We start from the raw sequence: 14,126 nt of genomic DNA, 5'->3' as shown, positions 1-14,126 counted from the left end.
TCCAACAATCTGGGTACTCATTTTAGCGACCTCAGAAGGATGCAAGCCTGAGTCAAGCTTGAACCCTTTTGCTGGTCTTGAACTCGCAACCTTATGGTTTTGAGTAAGTGGCTGCAGTACAGGCATTTAACCACTGTGCCACGAGGGCTAGCCTGAAGAAAGAAAGCCCTCCCTCCATGATAACTGTCACCCTTCGGCCTGCGAGGCAGTGAACAGGCAAGCCCAGCTCCACCAAGGCTAGCCTGAAGAAGAAGAGCCCTCCCTCCAGTCCATCTGCCTTGGTCCAGGCCTCAGATGGAGAGAATAACCACTGGACCTAATCCCTTTCCCACCACCATTCCCTTCTCCTTTTGTGTCATGTCTTTTAGATTGTAAGCCTGAGGGCAGGGAACCATCTAATTAAAATAATAATTGTAAGCCGCTCTGATAGCCTTTAGGGTTGAAGGGCGGAGTATAAATACCATAATAAATAAATAAATAAATAAATAAATAAATAAATCTCTTAAACATTCCCTCTATCATTCACTCACAATCACATGCAAGGATATAAATATTTTAATTAATAAATAGTAATTAAAATAAGGGTTAGGCAGAAGTGGATCTTCACTGCCAAGTTCTTGGAGAATTCAGGGTGGTGATCCTTAGCTGTTAGAGCCAGGTCCTGCCAAATTGTATCTTCTGAATAGACACAGAACAACAAAAATTACTTCTGTAAGTAACCACTGAGGCACCAAAAGCCCATACAGTTTATTTTTGCTTGGGAAGAGCTGTAGTTAGATGGGAAAAACCCAATGATTTGCCTTACAGAGGTCCCAGGTTCAATATCTGGCTTCTCCTGGTAGACTTGGGAAAGACCCCAGTTGAATCTCTGGAGAGTTTCTGCCAGTCAGTGTACACAATAGTGAGTTCACGCCACCAAATATTTTCTTACCAGTTGGACCTTTTTCTCTTGGTTGGCAGTGTACCTACACATCTGCTTGAATGGAATGCTGCTATTTCTCCCTTGTTTGTATTAGTCTAGCAAAGGCAGAACACAAACTCACATGCTCTCAGAACTGTTACTTACTGTATTTTAGCTTCAGTTGTGTTCAAAGCAGAAAATTGCCTCTTTTTGAAGGAGCTCTACAATGCATTCCCATAGCTACAATGTGCTATCCCTTGTCATACTCATGCTTTGATCTCCTCTAGACAAGGACCAGCTACAGTGTGAGCTGCAGAGCTCAAATAAAGCAAATGGGGCATCCTGGGTACATGTCTAAACACATTTCTCCCAGGGTAGATTTGACCTTCTGCTCTTTAAAATTTAGCAGATTCAAAAGCACAGCTGAACTTGATGCTTGCCTATCATACAGCGTTCCCAGAGCCTGAAAAACCTCCAGCCAGTGTAGGAGTCATGGCCCAAAAAAGTAACTTCCCCTCATTCTGGCGCCAACATAAATGTACTCAAAATAAAACAAGAAACAACAGTCTGAACTAAAGATGCTTTCTTAAGAGGTTTATTTCATTTCTTAATGCAAAGTGTCTGACAAAGTTTTACTCCTGTTATCTTAAACATGAAGTAGCAAGCTATGTTGCCAGCATTGGGCTGGCACACAGTAGCCAGTAAATCGAGTTCAATATCTGCCTCATCATTGTAATGTGTCTTTGTTGTTCACTCCATTAACATCACTCATGATGGATGCTTCTGGTATTCATATGCTATCAGGCTAATTCTCTAGGAATTCCATGGCAATTCATCATTTATACTGTGTGTTTATTATGTTGCCAAAAAATCTTAAGCATGTGCATTTATAAGAAGGGAGTATTCTGCTGCACAAGACTGCCTCGGAAGTGTTGGACAACTGCTGTCCCCAAATGCTGACTTTTATTAGGTTTTGTTTTTTCCACCTCTTAGAATATTATCTGAATATTTCTTGTGTTAAGCCTTGCATTCCAGTGGTCACGCTGTGAAACAGCATGTGGGAGATGATACCATTTTTAATTTTTCTCCCTGTTACTGCAGTTTAACTTAATTGGTTAAAGTGTCTTTTGTAAGAATTCCTTGGCAACAGATTTTTAGGACACTAGTATAACTGTTGGCTAAGGACTATAAATATTTATTTGGACATGAAAAGCTACATAATGTTACTGCCTTTATTTTATTTGCCAAACATTATTGGCACTTTTCTATCACAAAGTACCTTAGAGATTAGGTCCTGAATCTTTTTGTAGTCCTGACTAAAGCAGACCCATTGGATTACTGTAATTTATCTACATTTGTTGACCCACCATTTAACAGTTGATTGAATGGGTCTAATTTAGTTGGAATTAACCATTAGGTGTCCAGCAAGTTTAAAACAAAACAACAGTTTAAAACCAAAGTAAAGTATTGACATAAGACATCTTTTAAAATTGCGTTAAATATTTTAAATATTATTATACACTTAGATTTAAAGGTAAATACAATGAGCCTTTGATATCTCCTGGTTGTTGGTTCCAAAACCCTCTGTCAATACCAAAATCCATGGATGCTCAAGTCCCATTATATACAATGGAATAATATATAGAAGCCTCTTATATAAAATGGCAAAATCAAGCTTTGCTTTTTGGAATTATTTAGAAAAATATATTTCAAGCCATGGATAGTTTAATCTATGGATTCAGAATCCATGGATATGGAGGGCTGACTACGTATAATTTTTTCCCATTTATAGTTACTGTGTATGCAAGTCACTCTGTCTCAGCCACAGAAGAAGGCAAAGGCAAACCTAATCTGAACAGATCTTGCCAAGAAAATCTCATGATAGGTCACCACAGCAACAAGGATTCTGTACTTGTAGAGCATATTGGTGGTTCCTTGCTCAGTTTTTGAGTCGGTATTTCACCAGCATGTATCATCACTGGTGCAGTGATTGGCCAAAAAGCTGCTGCCATGGCAGCAAGGATGCCTTTTTGCCAGTGCCAAAGGAGCAGAATTTTGCCATTCTTTTTAACACTGGATAGGGCCACGGCATGCGGTTCTGATCTGATAAGGAAATAGGCAGCAGGATGCTGCTCCAAAGAGCAGTCTGTAGAGCCCGTTAGTTACTGGCTCACCTTGCAGTTCTTCATTTCCTCAAAATGTGCAGTTTGTGTTAGTTTTTAATTGCTGGGATCAAAGTTTTAGGCCAAGTGAAGAGCAGAATGCCCTAGTGTTGATTGGCTTACCCCCAACTAAGTTTGTGAGGAAATAGCAAAACTTGAAAGACTATATTCATATCTGTAGGAGGGGTGGTTATGGGCCTCGTACTTCTCCAAAGTAACCTTTTCAGCTTTGGAGTGTAAAGGTAGTTCCCATGGGACATATTAAGGAATAGCTGACCATGTGAAATGAGAATGAGAAGCCTTGTTTTTCCATACTTGCTTCCAACAGCTATTCTCCAAAGGCTTTTTAAATAGACTTAGGGCTAAAACAGACTAGCAAAAAATTCCAGCTTTGGGGTGGTGTGGGAGCATGGCATATGCACAGCACATACCTCCAAGCTGGCATCACGCCACCCCACTGACCACAGAGCAGGTAGATTCACAGCATTTCTGTGGTGTGGCATTTACACACGCCATTCAGCAGAAATGCTGAAAACCTGCCACCACTGCAGAAAGGGTGCTTTTTAGCCACCCCAAAAAGGAGTGGCATTTTTCCACTTCTTTTTGGACCAGAAACATGCTTGATTGGGGCCACGGCATGTGGTTGCCACGGTCCCAATCCAGCACTGAAAGGTACAGTGTAGGGATGCCCCTATATGGCTGTCTGTTTTGACCCAAAGTGAGCTTCATTTGGGGGAATTTATTTTAGAACAAATATTCTAAACTAAATTTGCATATACCTGAATTACATGGATGGGAATTGTTGCTAAATGTACCAGAAGGCAATTTAAAATCAAGGTGTTAAACTAATCCAGAAACTGAAGAAGGATCAAACTACATTAAATTGCTCTATATAGAACTGACTGTTATTTGTATTAGGAGACTAGCTTCCTTGGTTCACAATGCATTGTAAATGTATCCATCTCTCTTTGACTTTTCCACATTTTACTGTGTTGCAAACAAGTTAAAATAGGTTTTAGATATTGTTACCATTTGGTTTTCACAAAATACTCGACACAGTGAAAGTGCAAAATATTTTTACGATGGCACAGAAGTTAAGCCAGCAAAAACAAACCAGCACTTGTTGGTTGTCAGTATTTTCTCTTTCACACACACACAGACACACACACACAGTTTTGGTAGAAATATCTTTGACAGCAATTGTGGCTGAGTCTTTTGGAATGCGTTTCCATCATCTTTGCACATCTAAATCCTGCATTTTTACCCATTGCCCTTGGCAAAATTGCTTCTTTTACGTTTTGATGAGAACCATAGGTGAACTCCCAGTTTCAGATCTTGCCACAAATTCTCATTTGGATTTATGCATTTTGCAACACCGTAAGATGTTTAAGTTCTTGTTTTTAAACCACTCCAGTGTTACTTTGGCTGGGTTTTTAGGGTCAATGTGTGGCTGGAGGATGACATCTGTCCCTGTTCTAGGTGCCTTACAGATTAAATTTCATTTAGAATTACCCTACACTTGGATCCATCCATATTGCCCTCAATTGGTTTTCTGGGGCCAGCAGGTGAAAAGTATCCTTACAAGATAATGCTGTCACAGATGGTATTCTCAGGTCAATGAGTACTATTGGTTTTGCAAATTGTGGCAAGGCCAAAGAGTTCAATCACCAAATAACCTTTTCCCACATAGCTTTTTGCAAACTCCAAAATGGTTTAATAAGAGCTTGTTTCAGCAATGGCTTTCTTCTCCCAACTCTTCCATATAACCCAGTTTTGTAGAGTGTCCAAGTAGTAGTTTTCCCCTGGATAGCTTTGCCTATCTACCAGCTGTGAAAGTCTCCAGCCAGTCTTGTTTGCTTTTCTGTCAGATTCCTTCCTTACCTAGTGACTGAGTTTTGGCAGGCAGCTTTTCTAGGCAAAATTTTGATTAAACCATATTCTTTCCATTTTGTAAAAATGGTTTTAATGGGGCTCTGAGGGATGTTCAGAGCCCCATGTTGGACTTAACGACAACAGCAACAGCAGCAGCCAGTGGTCTCACTAGGTTTGGTGTCACCTGGTATGGTAACTCATGGTGTCACCGCTCTCCATTGATCTCCTCCCATACAAAACCATATAGAATCCTTTGTTTTGTTTTTTATACTAATGTTACTCATAAATTGTAATTTCCACACATCACTGAATGTAATGGTAATAGCTGTGACATAAGCAACTAGCAAAATTAAAATTATACCTTTAAATTACAATATCACACACACAGCCTAAATGTATTTACATGTAGTTTCATGTGGTTAAAATGAAATTTGGAAAGATGTGATTTTAAACATGAAATATTAAAATAATATTTTTAAAAATTAAAAATTAAATTTACAGTCGGCCCTCGCCTTACGCAGGGATCCGTTCTGGACCCCACCGCGTAAGGCGAATTCTTTCTATGCTTGAGCCCCATTGGAAACAATGGGGCTCAGCGCAGCGGTGTGGCGGCGCACGGGGCACCACGGGCACGCGTGCCCATTCATATGGTTTCAGAATGGCATACCTTCCAATATTTCACAGATGAAAACTGGGACACATGTGGCCAAACAACAACAGAATGTGGTCAAGATGGCAAAAGTTGTTAATGAGGAACAACATACAAGCCAAGATAGGCTGCAGAAGTTGGCTTTTCCCAGAGACTATTGGGAAGGGCAAGATTTTGCCTTCTTCTTCCCCTTCCCTCTTGCTGAGTTAACTGAATGCAGATTACTTTAACACTTTGAACTCAGTTTTCAGTACTGAAGTAAGATGAAGATAAAAGGGGAAAGAGAGAAACCGGGAAATTTAAAAACAGCTGAAAAAGTGGAAGGACAAAAAATTAATTGAGACTATCCTGCCAAACTGGGTAGTTAGAGGGCATGCAGCAGAGAAACAAATATAGTTTATGTGTTGAAACCTATATGAAAAAATCTCTTGCTGCCCAGTGAAACAGTTCATCTTTGCATTTCATTAGGACTTCATTGACATTTTTCTGGTTTCAAATCTCGTTTCCCCATAGTACTTCACAGCAGTATATTTTGTACATTGTTAAGGTGGGAGATCATTATTGATAAAGTAATAATTTCTTCCAATACAAATCCCATTGTCAAATGCTTTAAAGTATATTTTTAATATATACCTAGGGGTACAGTATTGATAGAGTTGTACAGCACTGATATACCTTCAAATCTTGTGTGGATTAATGTGGAATTTGTATTTTCAGCTTTTTTGATTTTCATAGTAAGTTTTCAGAACAGAAGTGTATGCTGGCATCTTTATCCATTAACTTCCAACTTCCTGTCTACTAGTATTCTGAAAGAAAATTGAGAGGTTTTTCATGACTAGATTATACAGTCCGCCCTCCTTATCCATGGATTCTGTGTCCACAGATTCAGCCATCCATGGCTTGGGGTGTGGAGCAAACCTTAATTTTACCATTTTGTACAAGGGATAGCATTTTACAATGCCACTGTAGTTAAGGGAAATTGAGCATCTACATATTTTGCACTCTCTGGGAGGGGGGTCCTGGAACCAAATTCCAGCAGATACCAATGGTTCATTGTATTTTAATCAAAATACTTAGAATTATGATTGATTTAAGGGCTTGCATGTAAGATGTGGAACCCTTGATTAATTCAAATCTCAGCATGGTTGCTTGTGATATCTTCTGAATGCTAAAGTAACATTCTTGTTTAAAAATTAAATGTTGAAAACCATGTGTTTAAAATGCTGTATCTCTGCAGTCATTGTAATTCTTCAGGGACTCTAGACATTATAATACCCATTTTCTTTTTCTAGTTACAATCTTTCTTTTAAGTTCACTGAAAATGATTTAATTACACTCTGTTGCTTTTCTTTCTTTGCTCTAGGATGGGTCATTGGGCAATATTGATGACTTGGCTCAGCAGTATGCAGATTATTATAATACCTGCCTTACTGATGTATGTGAGCGGATGGAAGAGCTTCGAAAGCGGAGGGTTTCCCAAAACCTTGATGTGGTAAGTGGATAAAGAGGAGGGCCCATCTAAATGCTAATACGTATGTTAAGGGTTCAAGGATATTCATTGTTGTGTTTGGAATAGCGTACTGTAGAGCAGCCTTACATTTCATTTTTCTGCAGTTATCATCATTATATTCTTATTAAATAAACTATTGGAAGAGATGGGGGGGAGGGTGAATATGCCCTTGTTATTGTGGTTTCACCCATGTTGAAAGTCTAAAGGAAAAGGTACAGTATTTTCTGGCGTATAAGACTACTTTTTAACCCAGGAAAATCTTCTCAAAAGTCAGAGGTCATCTTATAGGGCAGGTGCTGAAACTTCTGAGCCAGACTGGAGAATCTGCGGTTGCAGCTTATGGTAGGGGGAGCTCAAAAACAGCCGCAGCCACATCTCCTCCGTATGTGGCAACCGTATGAAAGCAGCAAGGGCGGCGCTGTACAAGTATGGTAGAAGAAAATCTTGGAGACAGGGAGGACTGGGCAGGCAGGGAGAGCTGTCCAATCCAAGCAGGCTTTGTATACAACAAGTTTTCCTTCTAAGTACCTGCATGTCATAAGCATTTGAATTAAAATTACCATATTGAAATCAAATCTGAGGTGTTTAAAAAATTTTATTTGGAAGAGGGGTAGTCTTATACAGCGAGTATATCCCAAACTCTATATTTTAACTGGATAGTCACACTGTCTCACCTTCAGAAAGAGTGCATGTCTCCGAAACTGACATATCATCTTCATCATCACTACCACTCTCATTGTTAAAGCAGACCTTTTAGCATTGAAAGCACTGAAAATACACACTGCACTTTGGAAAATCACACTGTCTCACCTTCAAAAAGAGTATTCTTCTTCCTCTTGCTCCTTCCTTCCTCCTTCTTCTTCCTCCTCTTCCTCCTTCCTCCTCCTTCCTCCCTCCCTCCTCCTCCTCTTCCTTCCTTCCTTCCTTCTTCCTGCTCCTCTTCGTTCCTTGCTCCCTCCCTCCCGCCTCCTCTTCCTTCCTTCCTTCCTTCCTCCCTCCCTCCTCCTCCTCTTACTTCCTTCCTGCTCCTCCTCTTCCTTCCTTCCTTCCTCCCTCTTCCTCCTCTTCCTTCCTTCCTTCCTTCCTGCTCCTCCTCTTCATTCCTGCCTTCCTCCCTCCCTCCCCCTCTTCCTCCTCCTCTTCTTCGGCTAAGGCCGTCCCAGAGGGCCAGGGGAAGGAGCGCGCCGCCGGCCCCAGCTCTTTCCCCTGCCCCTCTGGGAGAGCAGAGGCCGTCCCAGAGGCCGGGGGAAGGAGTGCGCCGCTGGTGGCAATCGGCGGCAGGGCCAGCCTGGGGCTGCTCCTACAGTGCCCGTGGGCCGGATCCAGCCTGCGGGCCGTAGGTTGCCGACCCCTGCTCTAGACCCTGGATTATAAAAGAAAAAATGATATATTTATTAACAAAGTTGGAAGCTTAATTAAGAAGCAATTCAATTAAAGTTCAGTAGCATTATTCAAATGTGTGCATGCATGTGGGCGTGCTTGCAGAGGGGGGAGTTTAGTGCTGAGACATTGCTTATCAAAGTCACAATGTTTGTTAATGTGATTTTTTAAAGTGCCTCATGGGGTATACACAGCGTGACTTAACTCTTCCAAAGTGAATGTCTTGATTATTTTGTTTGGCTGGGGAGAGTACACCATTGTTGTGAACCATGACAGCCCTTTAATTGTTCTTTGAGTCACTGCTTTACTTGTTATTGTTGGCTTGCAAGGATTTACTTTCTGAAAATGACATAATAATTTGACACAAAATAGTTAAGGCTGGTCAAGAGCACATGACACAGTTGCCAATGCTGTGTGATCCAGGCTGGTGTTAAGTATTTTCTCATCCTGGGCAAACAAAATTCTTTATTGCCTCCCACACAGAAGGGAGAATAGAGTCAAGCCGTTTGGAAAATACACTACTCAGCTCTTCATCACAGATGGAGAAAGTTAAAGCTTGACAGAACTGAGAGAAACAGAGAGAAAACACTGATGATCAACGTGATGAAAGGAATAGAAGGATTTGTAAAGTTGAAGGCTTTCATGGCCAGCATGCATAGTTTTTTGTGGGATTTTTGGGCTATGTGACCATGTTCGATAAGAGTTTATTCCTGACGTTTTGCCAGCATCTGTGGCAGGCATCTTGATGATGCTGGCGAAACATCAGATATAAACTGTTATAAAATATGGCCACATAGCTTGAAAAATCCACAAAAAACAATAGAAGGATTAGTTCTGTTTATACATTTTCACACAGAAGATCCTGGCGTTAGGCAGAGATGCAAGTAAAGCTCAGCTCACTGTGGGGGTTATGTATTTCTAGAATGTGCTCCCAATAAGAGACAAACTCGAGTAGGTTCTCAAAGTCTCCTCCAGCTTGATTTAAAATCTTGACCTGAAGAAGAATGCCTTTTCTAATCATCATACCCCTCTTATGCTCCAGTGGCAGCCCTGGCACTATGAAGGGAGAAATCTCTCTTTCCAGTATTCTGGTATGCTGCCAGTGAGAAATGCAGTTTTCCCAAGTGAAGAAATTACATCTCCCATGGGGCACTGAGGCTTTCAACCTGGGGTATTCTCATTCAGTATATTCAGGGACCAGAAAAAGGAAAAGGCCAGGACTCTGTTTGCACACTGCTGCTGCTCCTACCATCAATAAGTCAAAGACAGTGGAATTAAAAGGTATGGTCCTTAAAATGACTGGATTTCAACTACCAGAGGTCCCACCAAACACCAGAGTTTAGAAATGTTATCTGTTAGATTACAGTTCTCAGAATTACCTTTCCATGATGAGTGAGGGATTCTGGGAGTTCGTCCATAGAATCATAGAGTTGGAAGAGACTGCAAAGGCCATCCAGTCCAACCCCCTGCCATGCAGGAACTCTCAATCAGAGGAGTTTATCACATGGGAGGAATTTCTCTTAATTTTGAATGAAAAGAAAGTGGGGCCAGAACGCATTCGCGTGAATTTGCTAGTTCAGTGAATTTACGTGAATGCGAATTGCGTTCGAACTGACTTCCCATTGCCCGAAAGTAGCATGCCATTGCCTGAAATTGCTTGTGGTAGTCTATCACGCAATAATGTGAAACCCCATGATTGCATTCGGACTGACTTCCCATTGCCCAAATTTGCGTGTGGTAGTATATCACGCAATAACGTTAAACCCCATGATTGCGTTCGGATTGCCATTGGATAATACTTCCAATTGACCTTGTCTGATAAACTCCAAAGCATCCCTGACATTTCTATCCTGTGGCCAGCATGGTCAGTGAAAAGACTGTTGGAGATGAGAACCAAAAGATCAGGATATTTTCCATGTCCCTGGTTTTAGGGGAAGCAGGAGGATATTTTGAAGAGGGAGGTTGGACTTATTTTTCAGAAGGCAGACTAACTGAAAATAAGTGGTGTTACTTGATGTCAGTTGGTGCATTTCCAAGTCAGTGGGCTGAGCTGGCCCACCTCTGAGGTGTGCAGTTGCTTCACACAGAATTCCATTTAGTTTAGAGAGTATGATTTCAATGTTTAATTATTTGCTTTTGGCATGGGCAGCGGCTCTCTTGGGGCAAGTTTTTACATGGAGGGGTGCTGCCCAAGCCAAAATTATATGGCTCATGATTTGGCAGGTGCTTCTTATGCACAAATTTAGACTATTTCCCCAAGAAACTTTCGTGTTGTTTCAAAGGCCTCAGAGAAGCATACTGCCACTGAGCAGAGGGCCTTTTCCTGTTCAAAACTGGTGTCAAAATGTTCATGCATTACTTTTGGCTTGGCTGGTGTTCCCTCTTTCTTGAACGTGCCTGGTAAGTTTGGAATTTGCTGGTCATCTATTGCTGTAATTGTAGAAAACCGTGGAGACAGTATACAATCCTTGCTAATTTATGGGTTTTGTCTTTTTCTCCAGTTGCATGTGATTATCAACATGGGTTTTCCAAGTATCATTTACTTGGCTTTTGAAAGTGTTTACTTCATTAGCAAAATCCAGTTCTATCCTTTCTTTTAAAGGCAGGATCAGGATTGGAAAGGGATGAACACTTTGATCTATGCTAGAGAGTGAAAAAGGCAAGTGAGGCTAAACATGAAGCTAGCTAGGCATGTCCACGTCTGATTGGTGTTTGTATGTATATTGTATTTTCACTCTTTTATCAAAGAACTTTCAAAACAGTATACATGGGATCCCCACTTTATTATCACAATAACTAACTGCTTAATGCTCACAATATACAGAAGAGCTATACAAAAGAGATAATAAGATGAATGACACATAGGAAGAATAATTATACAAAGATTAATCCCAAATTTTGGAATGTGGAGTGAAACGTGCACTCAGAAGTAACTGAGACGAATAAACCGCTATGTACAGAAGACATACCAATAGATCTGCTAGAATCTACAGAGACAAGAGGCTGCATCCACATCACATAAATAATCTAGTTTGACACGACTTTAACTGCTATGATTCAGTGCTATGAAATTCTGGGAACTGAAGTTTGTTGTGTTTCTTGAAAAATTAGACCTTTCCTAATATATATGATACCTTTGGTTAATTAAATGTTTCCACTAGAGGAGGCAATCCAAGTCAGCTGTGGATTTGTGCTCAGTTTTTATTTACTCTATGGTATCTGTTTTCTATCATCCATGAGGAATGTTCAAAGTAGTTCTGGAACTGGTATTGTAATTTAGCTGCTTTACAGGTTTGTTTGTTTTTTAAAATATTTTATTGTTTACAAAAGGTAAAACACAATTACATCACACCATTCTACTTTTAAAACATGAGCTAAAATGCAGATTTACAGAGCTGAGGTTTCCCAGAACTTTGTCCACTATTGATCCATGGACAGATGACCAGTTTTCCAGTTTCTGGCAATGATTAATCTAGCTATAGCAACTGAAAAGGATATAATTTCGTTATGATGGAGAAATTTATTGTCAAATTGAAATATTGACAAGAGAAGCAATTCCAGGGTGGGTTGAACCTTTTGCTTAGTGATGTCTGACATCAATTGAACAATCTGTGTCCAGAATAGTTGGACAATTGGGCACTCCAACCACATGTGTAGGTATGTACCTCTTGCCCCACAACCCCTCCAGCACAAAGAAGATGTCTTCCTTGTCATTCATGGTAGCTGGACAGGGGTCAGGTACCATCTGTATACCACCTTCAATGTGTTTTCCCGTAGGACAGATGACTTAGACTTATAAAGAAGGGCATGACCATATATGATGCCGTTCTGCATCTGAAATAACCGACTGTATATCCAACTCCCACCCTGTTTTATAAAAAATACCCCTCCCATAGGAGTTTTCAACCATCCAGTTATACAATGCAGCTGAAACTCCCTTCACTGGTGGACCTGGGACTGTACACATTTGTTCAAGTATGGTCAGTGATCTAGGGGTAATTTGTTGGAACACAAATGAGGTAATTTGTTGATTTTGGAGCCAAGAGGGTCTAAGTGGCAACAACACATTTAAAATACTTTCTGTATTTTTAGGTCTAGAATTCTGAAATAAGTCCTGAATGGTATAAATGCCCTTATCTTCCCATTCATTAAACTGTGTGAATTGATCTGGGCTAAAAAAGGAAGGGTGTAGTAAGAATGGTCTAATTGGGAAGGGCTGGGAGCCATCAGATAGGACCATTTCCTCCAAACTGAAAGTGATGTCTGAAAAAAAGGGTTTTCTATGTTTAGAGTTCTGGCTGAGATGTTAGGAAAAAAAGGGCTGACCGATTGAGGTATTACTATGCTGATATCTAGTTCTACCCAAAGTGTAGAAGTAGATCTCTTAATGAGCTGGATAGCTTGGATTAACCAAAATGCTGCAAAATAATGTTCCAGGTTGGGTATAGCAAGACCTCCATGCTTAGATTTCATATATCGACAATTTTTAGGAAATCGAATTCGTTTACTTGCAAATATAAAGTTGTAGTGCTTTATAAATAAAGGTTAATAATAATAATAATAAATGAACTGGGAGGGGACAGAGGAATCGTTTGGAACAAAAACAAAAACTTGGGTAGAAGGTTTATTTTTAATAAAGATATCCTACCCAACAGTGAGAGTTTGTGTGTTTTCCAGAGTTTCAATTTAGATTTCATCCAATCTGTGAGCGGTTTATAATTCCATGGGAGCAGCTGGAGTGGATCTTTTGTAATTAATATACCTAAGTAAGTGAAACCCGATGGACAAAGATGGAGGCTAGTCAAACGTTGCCATTTCAGTTGCTTATCTAAGGGGGTATTAAGACAAAGTAGTTTGGATTTTTCTAAGTTGATTCTGAAGCCTGCTTTTACATCAAAGCAGTGGAGAACATGTTCTAGTGCAGGAAATGAGGTGTCCATGTCTTGAAGAAATACAAGAACATCATCTGCATAAAGGTTTAACTTATGCTCCTGCATGCCATGCAGCCAACCATGAATTTTAGGATTATTCCTAATAGAGTCAGCAAGAGGCTCTACTTCTAAGGCAAATAACCCTGGTGTCAGGGAACACCCTTGTTTGGTGCCTCTGCAGAGATCTATCATTGGAGATTCTTGCCTGTTTATATAAATTGTTGCTATTGACCCTATATAAAGGTTTCTGAACAGAGCTGTGAACTGTGAACCAAAATTCATACCTTCCAGAACCCCCAAAAGATAAGGCCATTCTAATATATCAAATGCCTTGAAGGCATCTAAAGATAACAATGAGAGTTGAGAATGTGAGTGATTAGCATCATATATGATGTTCAGCGTCCTCCTAATTACATTAGCTAATCTTTGGCCCGGCATAAAACCAACCTGACTATCATGGATATAGTCGGTTATAAAGGTGTCAATCCTGTGAACTAGAATAGATGAAAGAAGCTTGGCGTCTTGATTAATAAGTGAGATGGGCCTGAAATCCTTTACCATGGGATTATCTGCAGATGTTTTAGGAAGTGGAATGATTCTTGAGAGTTTCCAGCTAGGTGGTGGTAAAGAGGTAAAGAGTAAATCATTGAATAGTTTTACAAGGTGAAGGCACAGGTCCTCAGTAAGAATTTTATAGAACTCCCCCGTGAGCCCATCCGGA

General features: G+C 40.3%; 1 protein-coding gene across 2 annotated transcripts in view; it reads left to right on the top strand.

Annotated features, from left to right (window-relative positions):
* SASH1 (SAM and SH3 domain containing 1) overlaps positions 1–14,126 on the top strand; it is a 194,619-nt gene that overhangs the window by 28,673 nt on the left and 151,820 nt on the right. For both annotated transcript variants that reach the window (XM_089530224.1, XM_089530223.1), the window contains exon 2: positions 6,948–7,076. In XM_089530224.1, coding sequence (XP_089386350.1) covers positions 6,948–7,076 — 129 coding nt within the window. The remainder of the gene's footprint in view (positions 1–6,947; positions 7,077–14,126) is intronic.

Source organism: Sceloporus occidentalis, unplaced genomic scaffold (genome assembly GCF_023333645.1).
Source record: "Sceloporus occidentalis isolate IW3139 unplaced genomic scaffold, rSceOcc1.0.p SCAF_6, whole genome shotgun sequence".
Taxonomy (NCBI): domain Eukaryota; kingdom Metazoa; phylum Chordata; class Lepidosauria; order Squamata; family Phrynosomatidae; genus Sceloporus; species Sceloporus occidentalis.
This window is presented reverse-complemented; position numbering and strand designations above follow the sequence as displayed.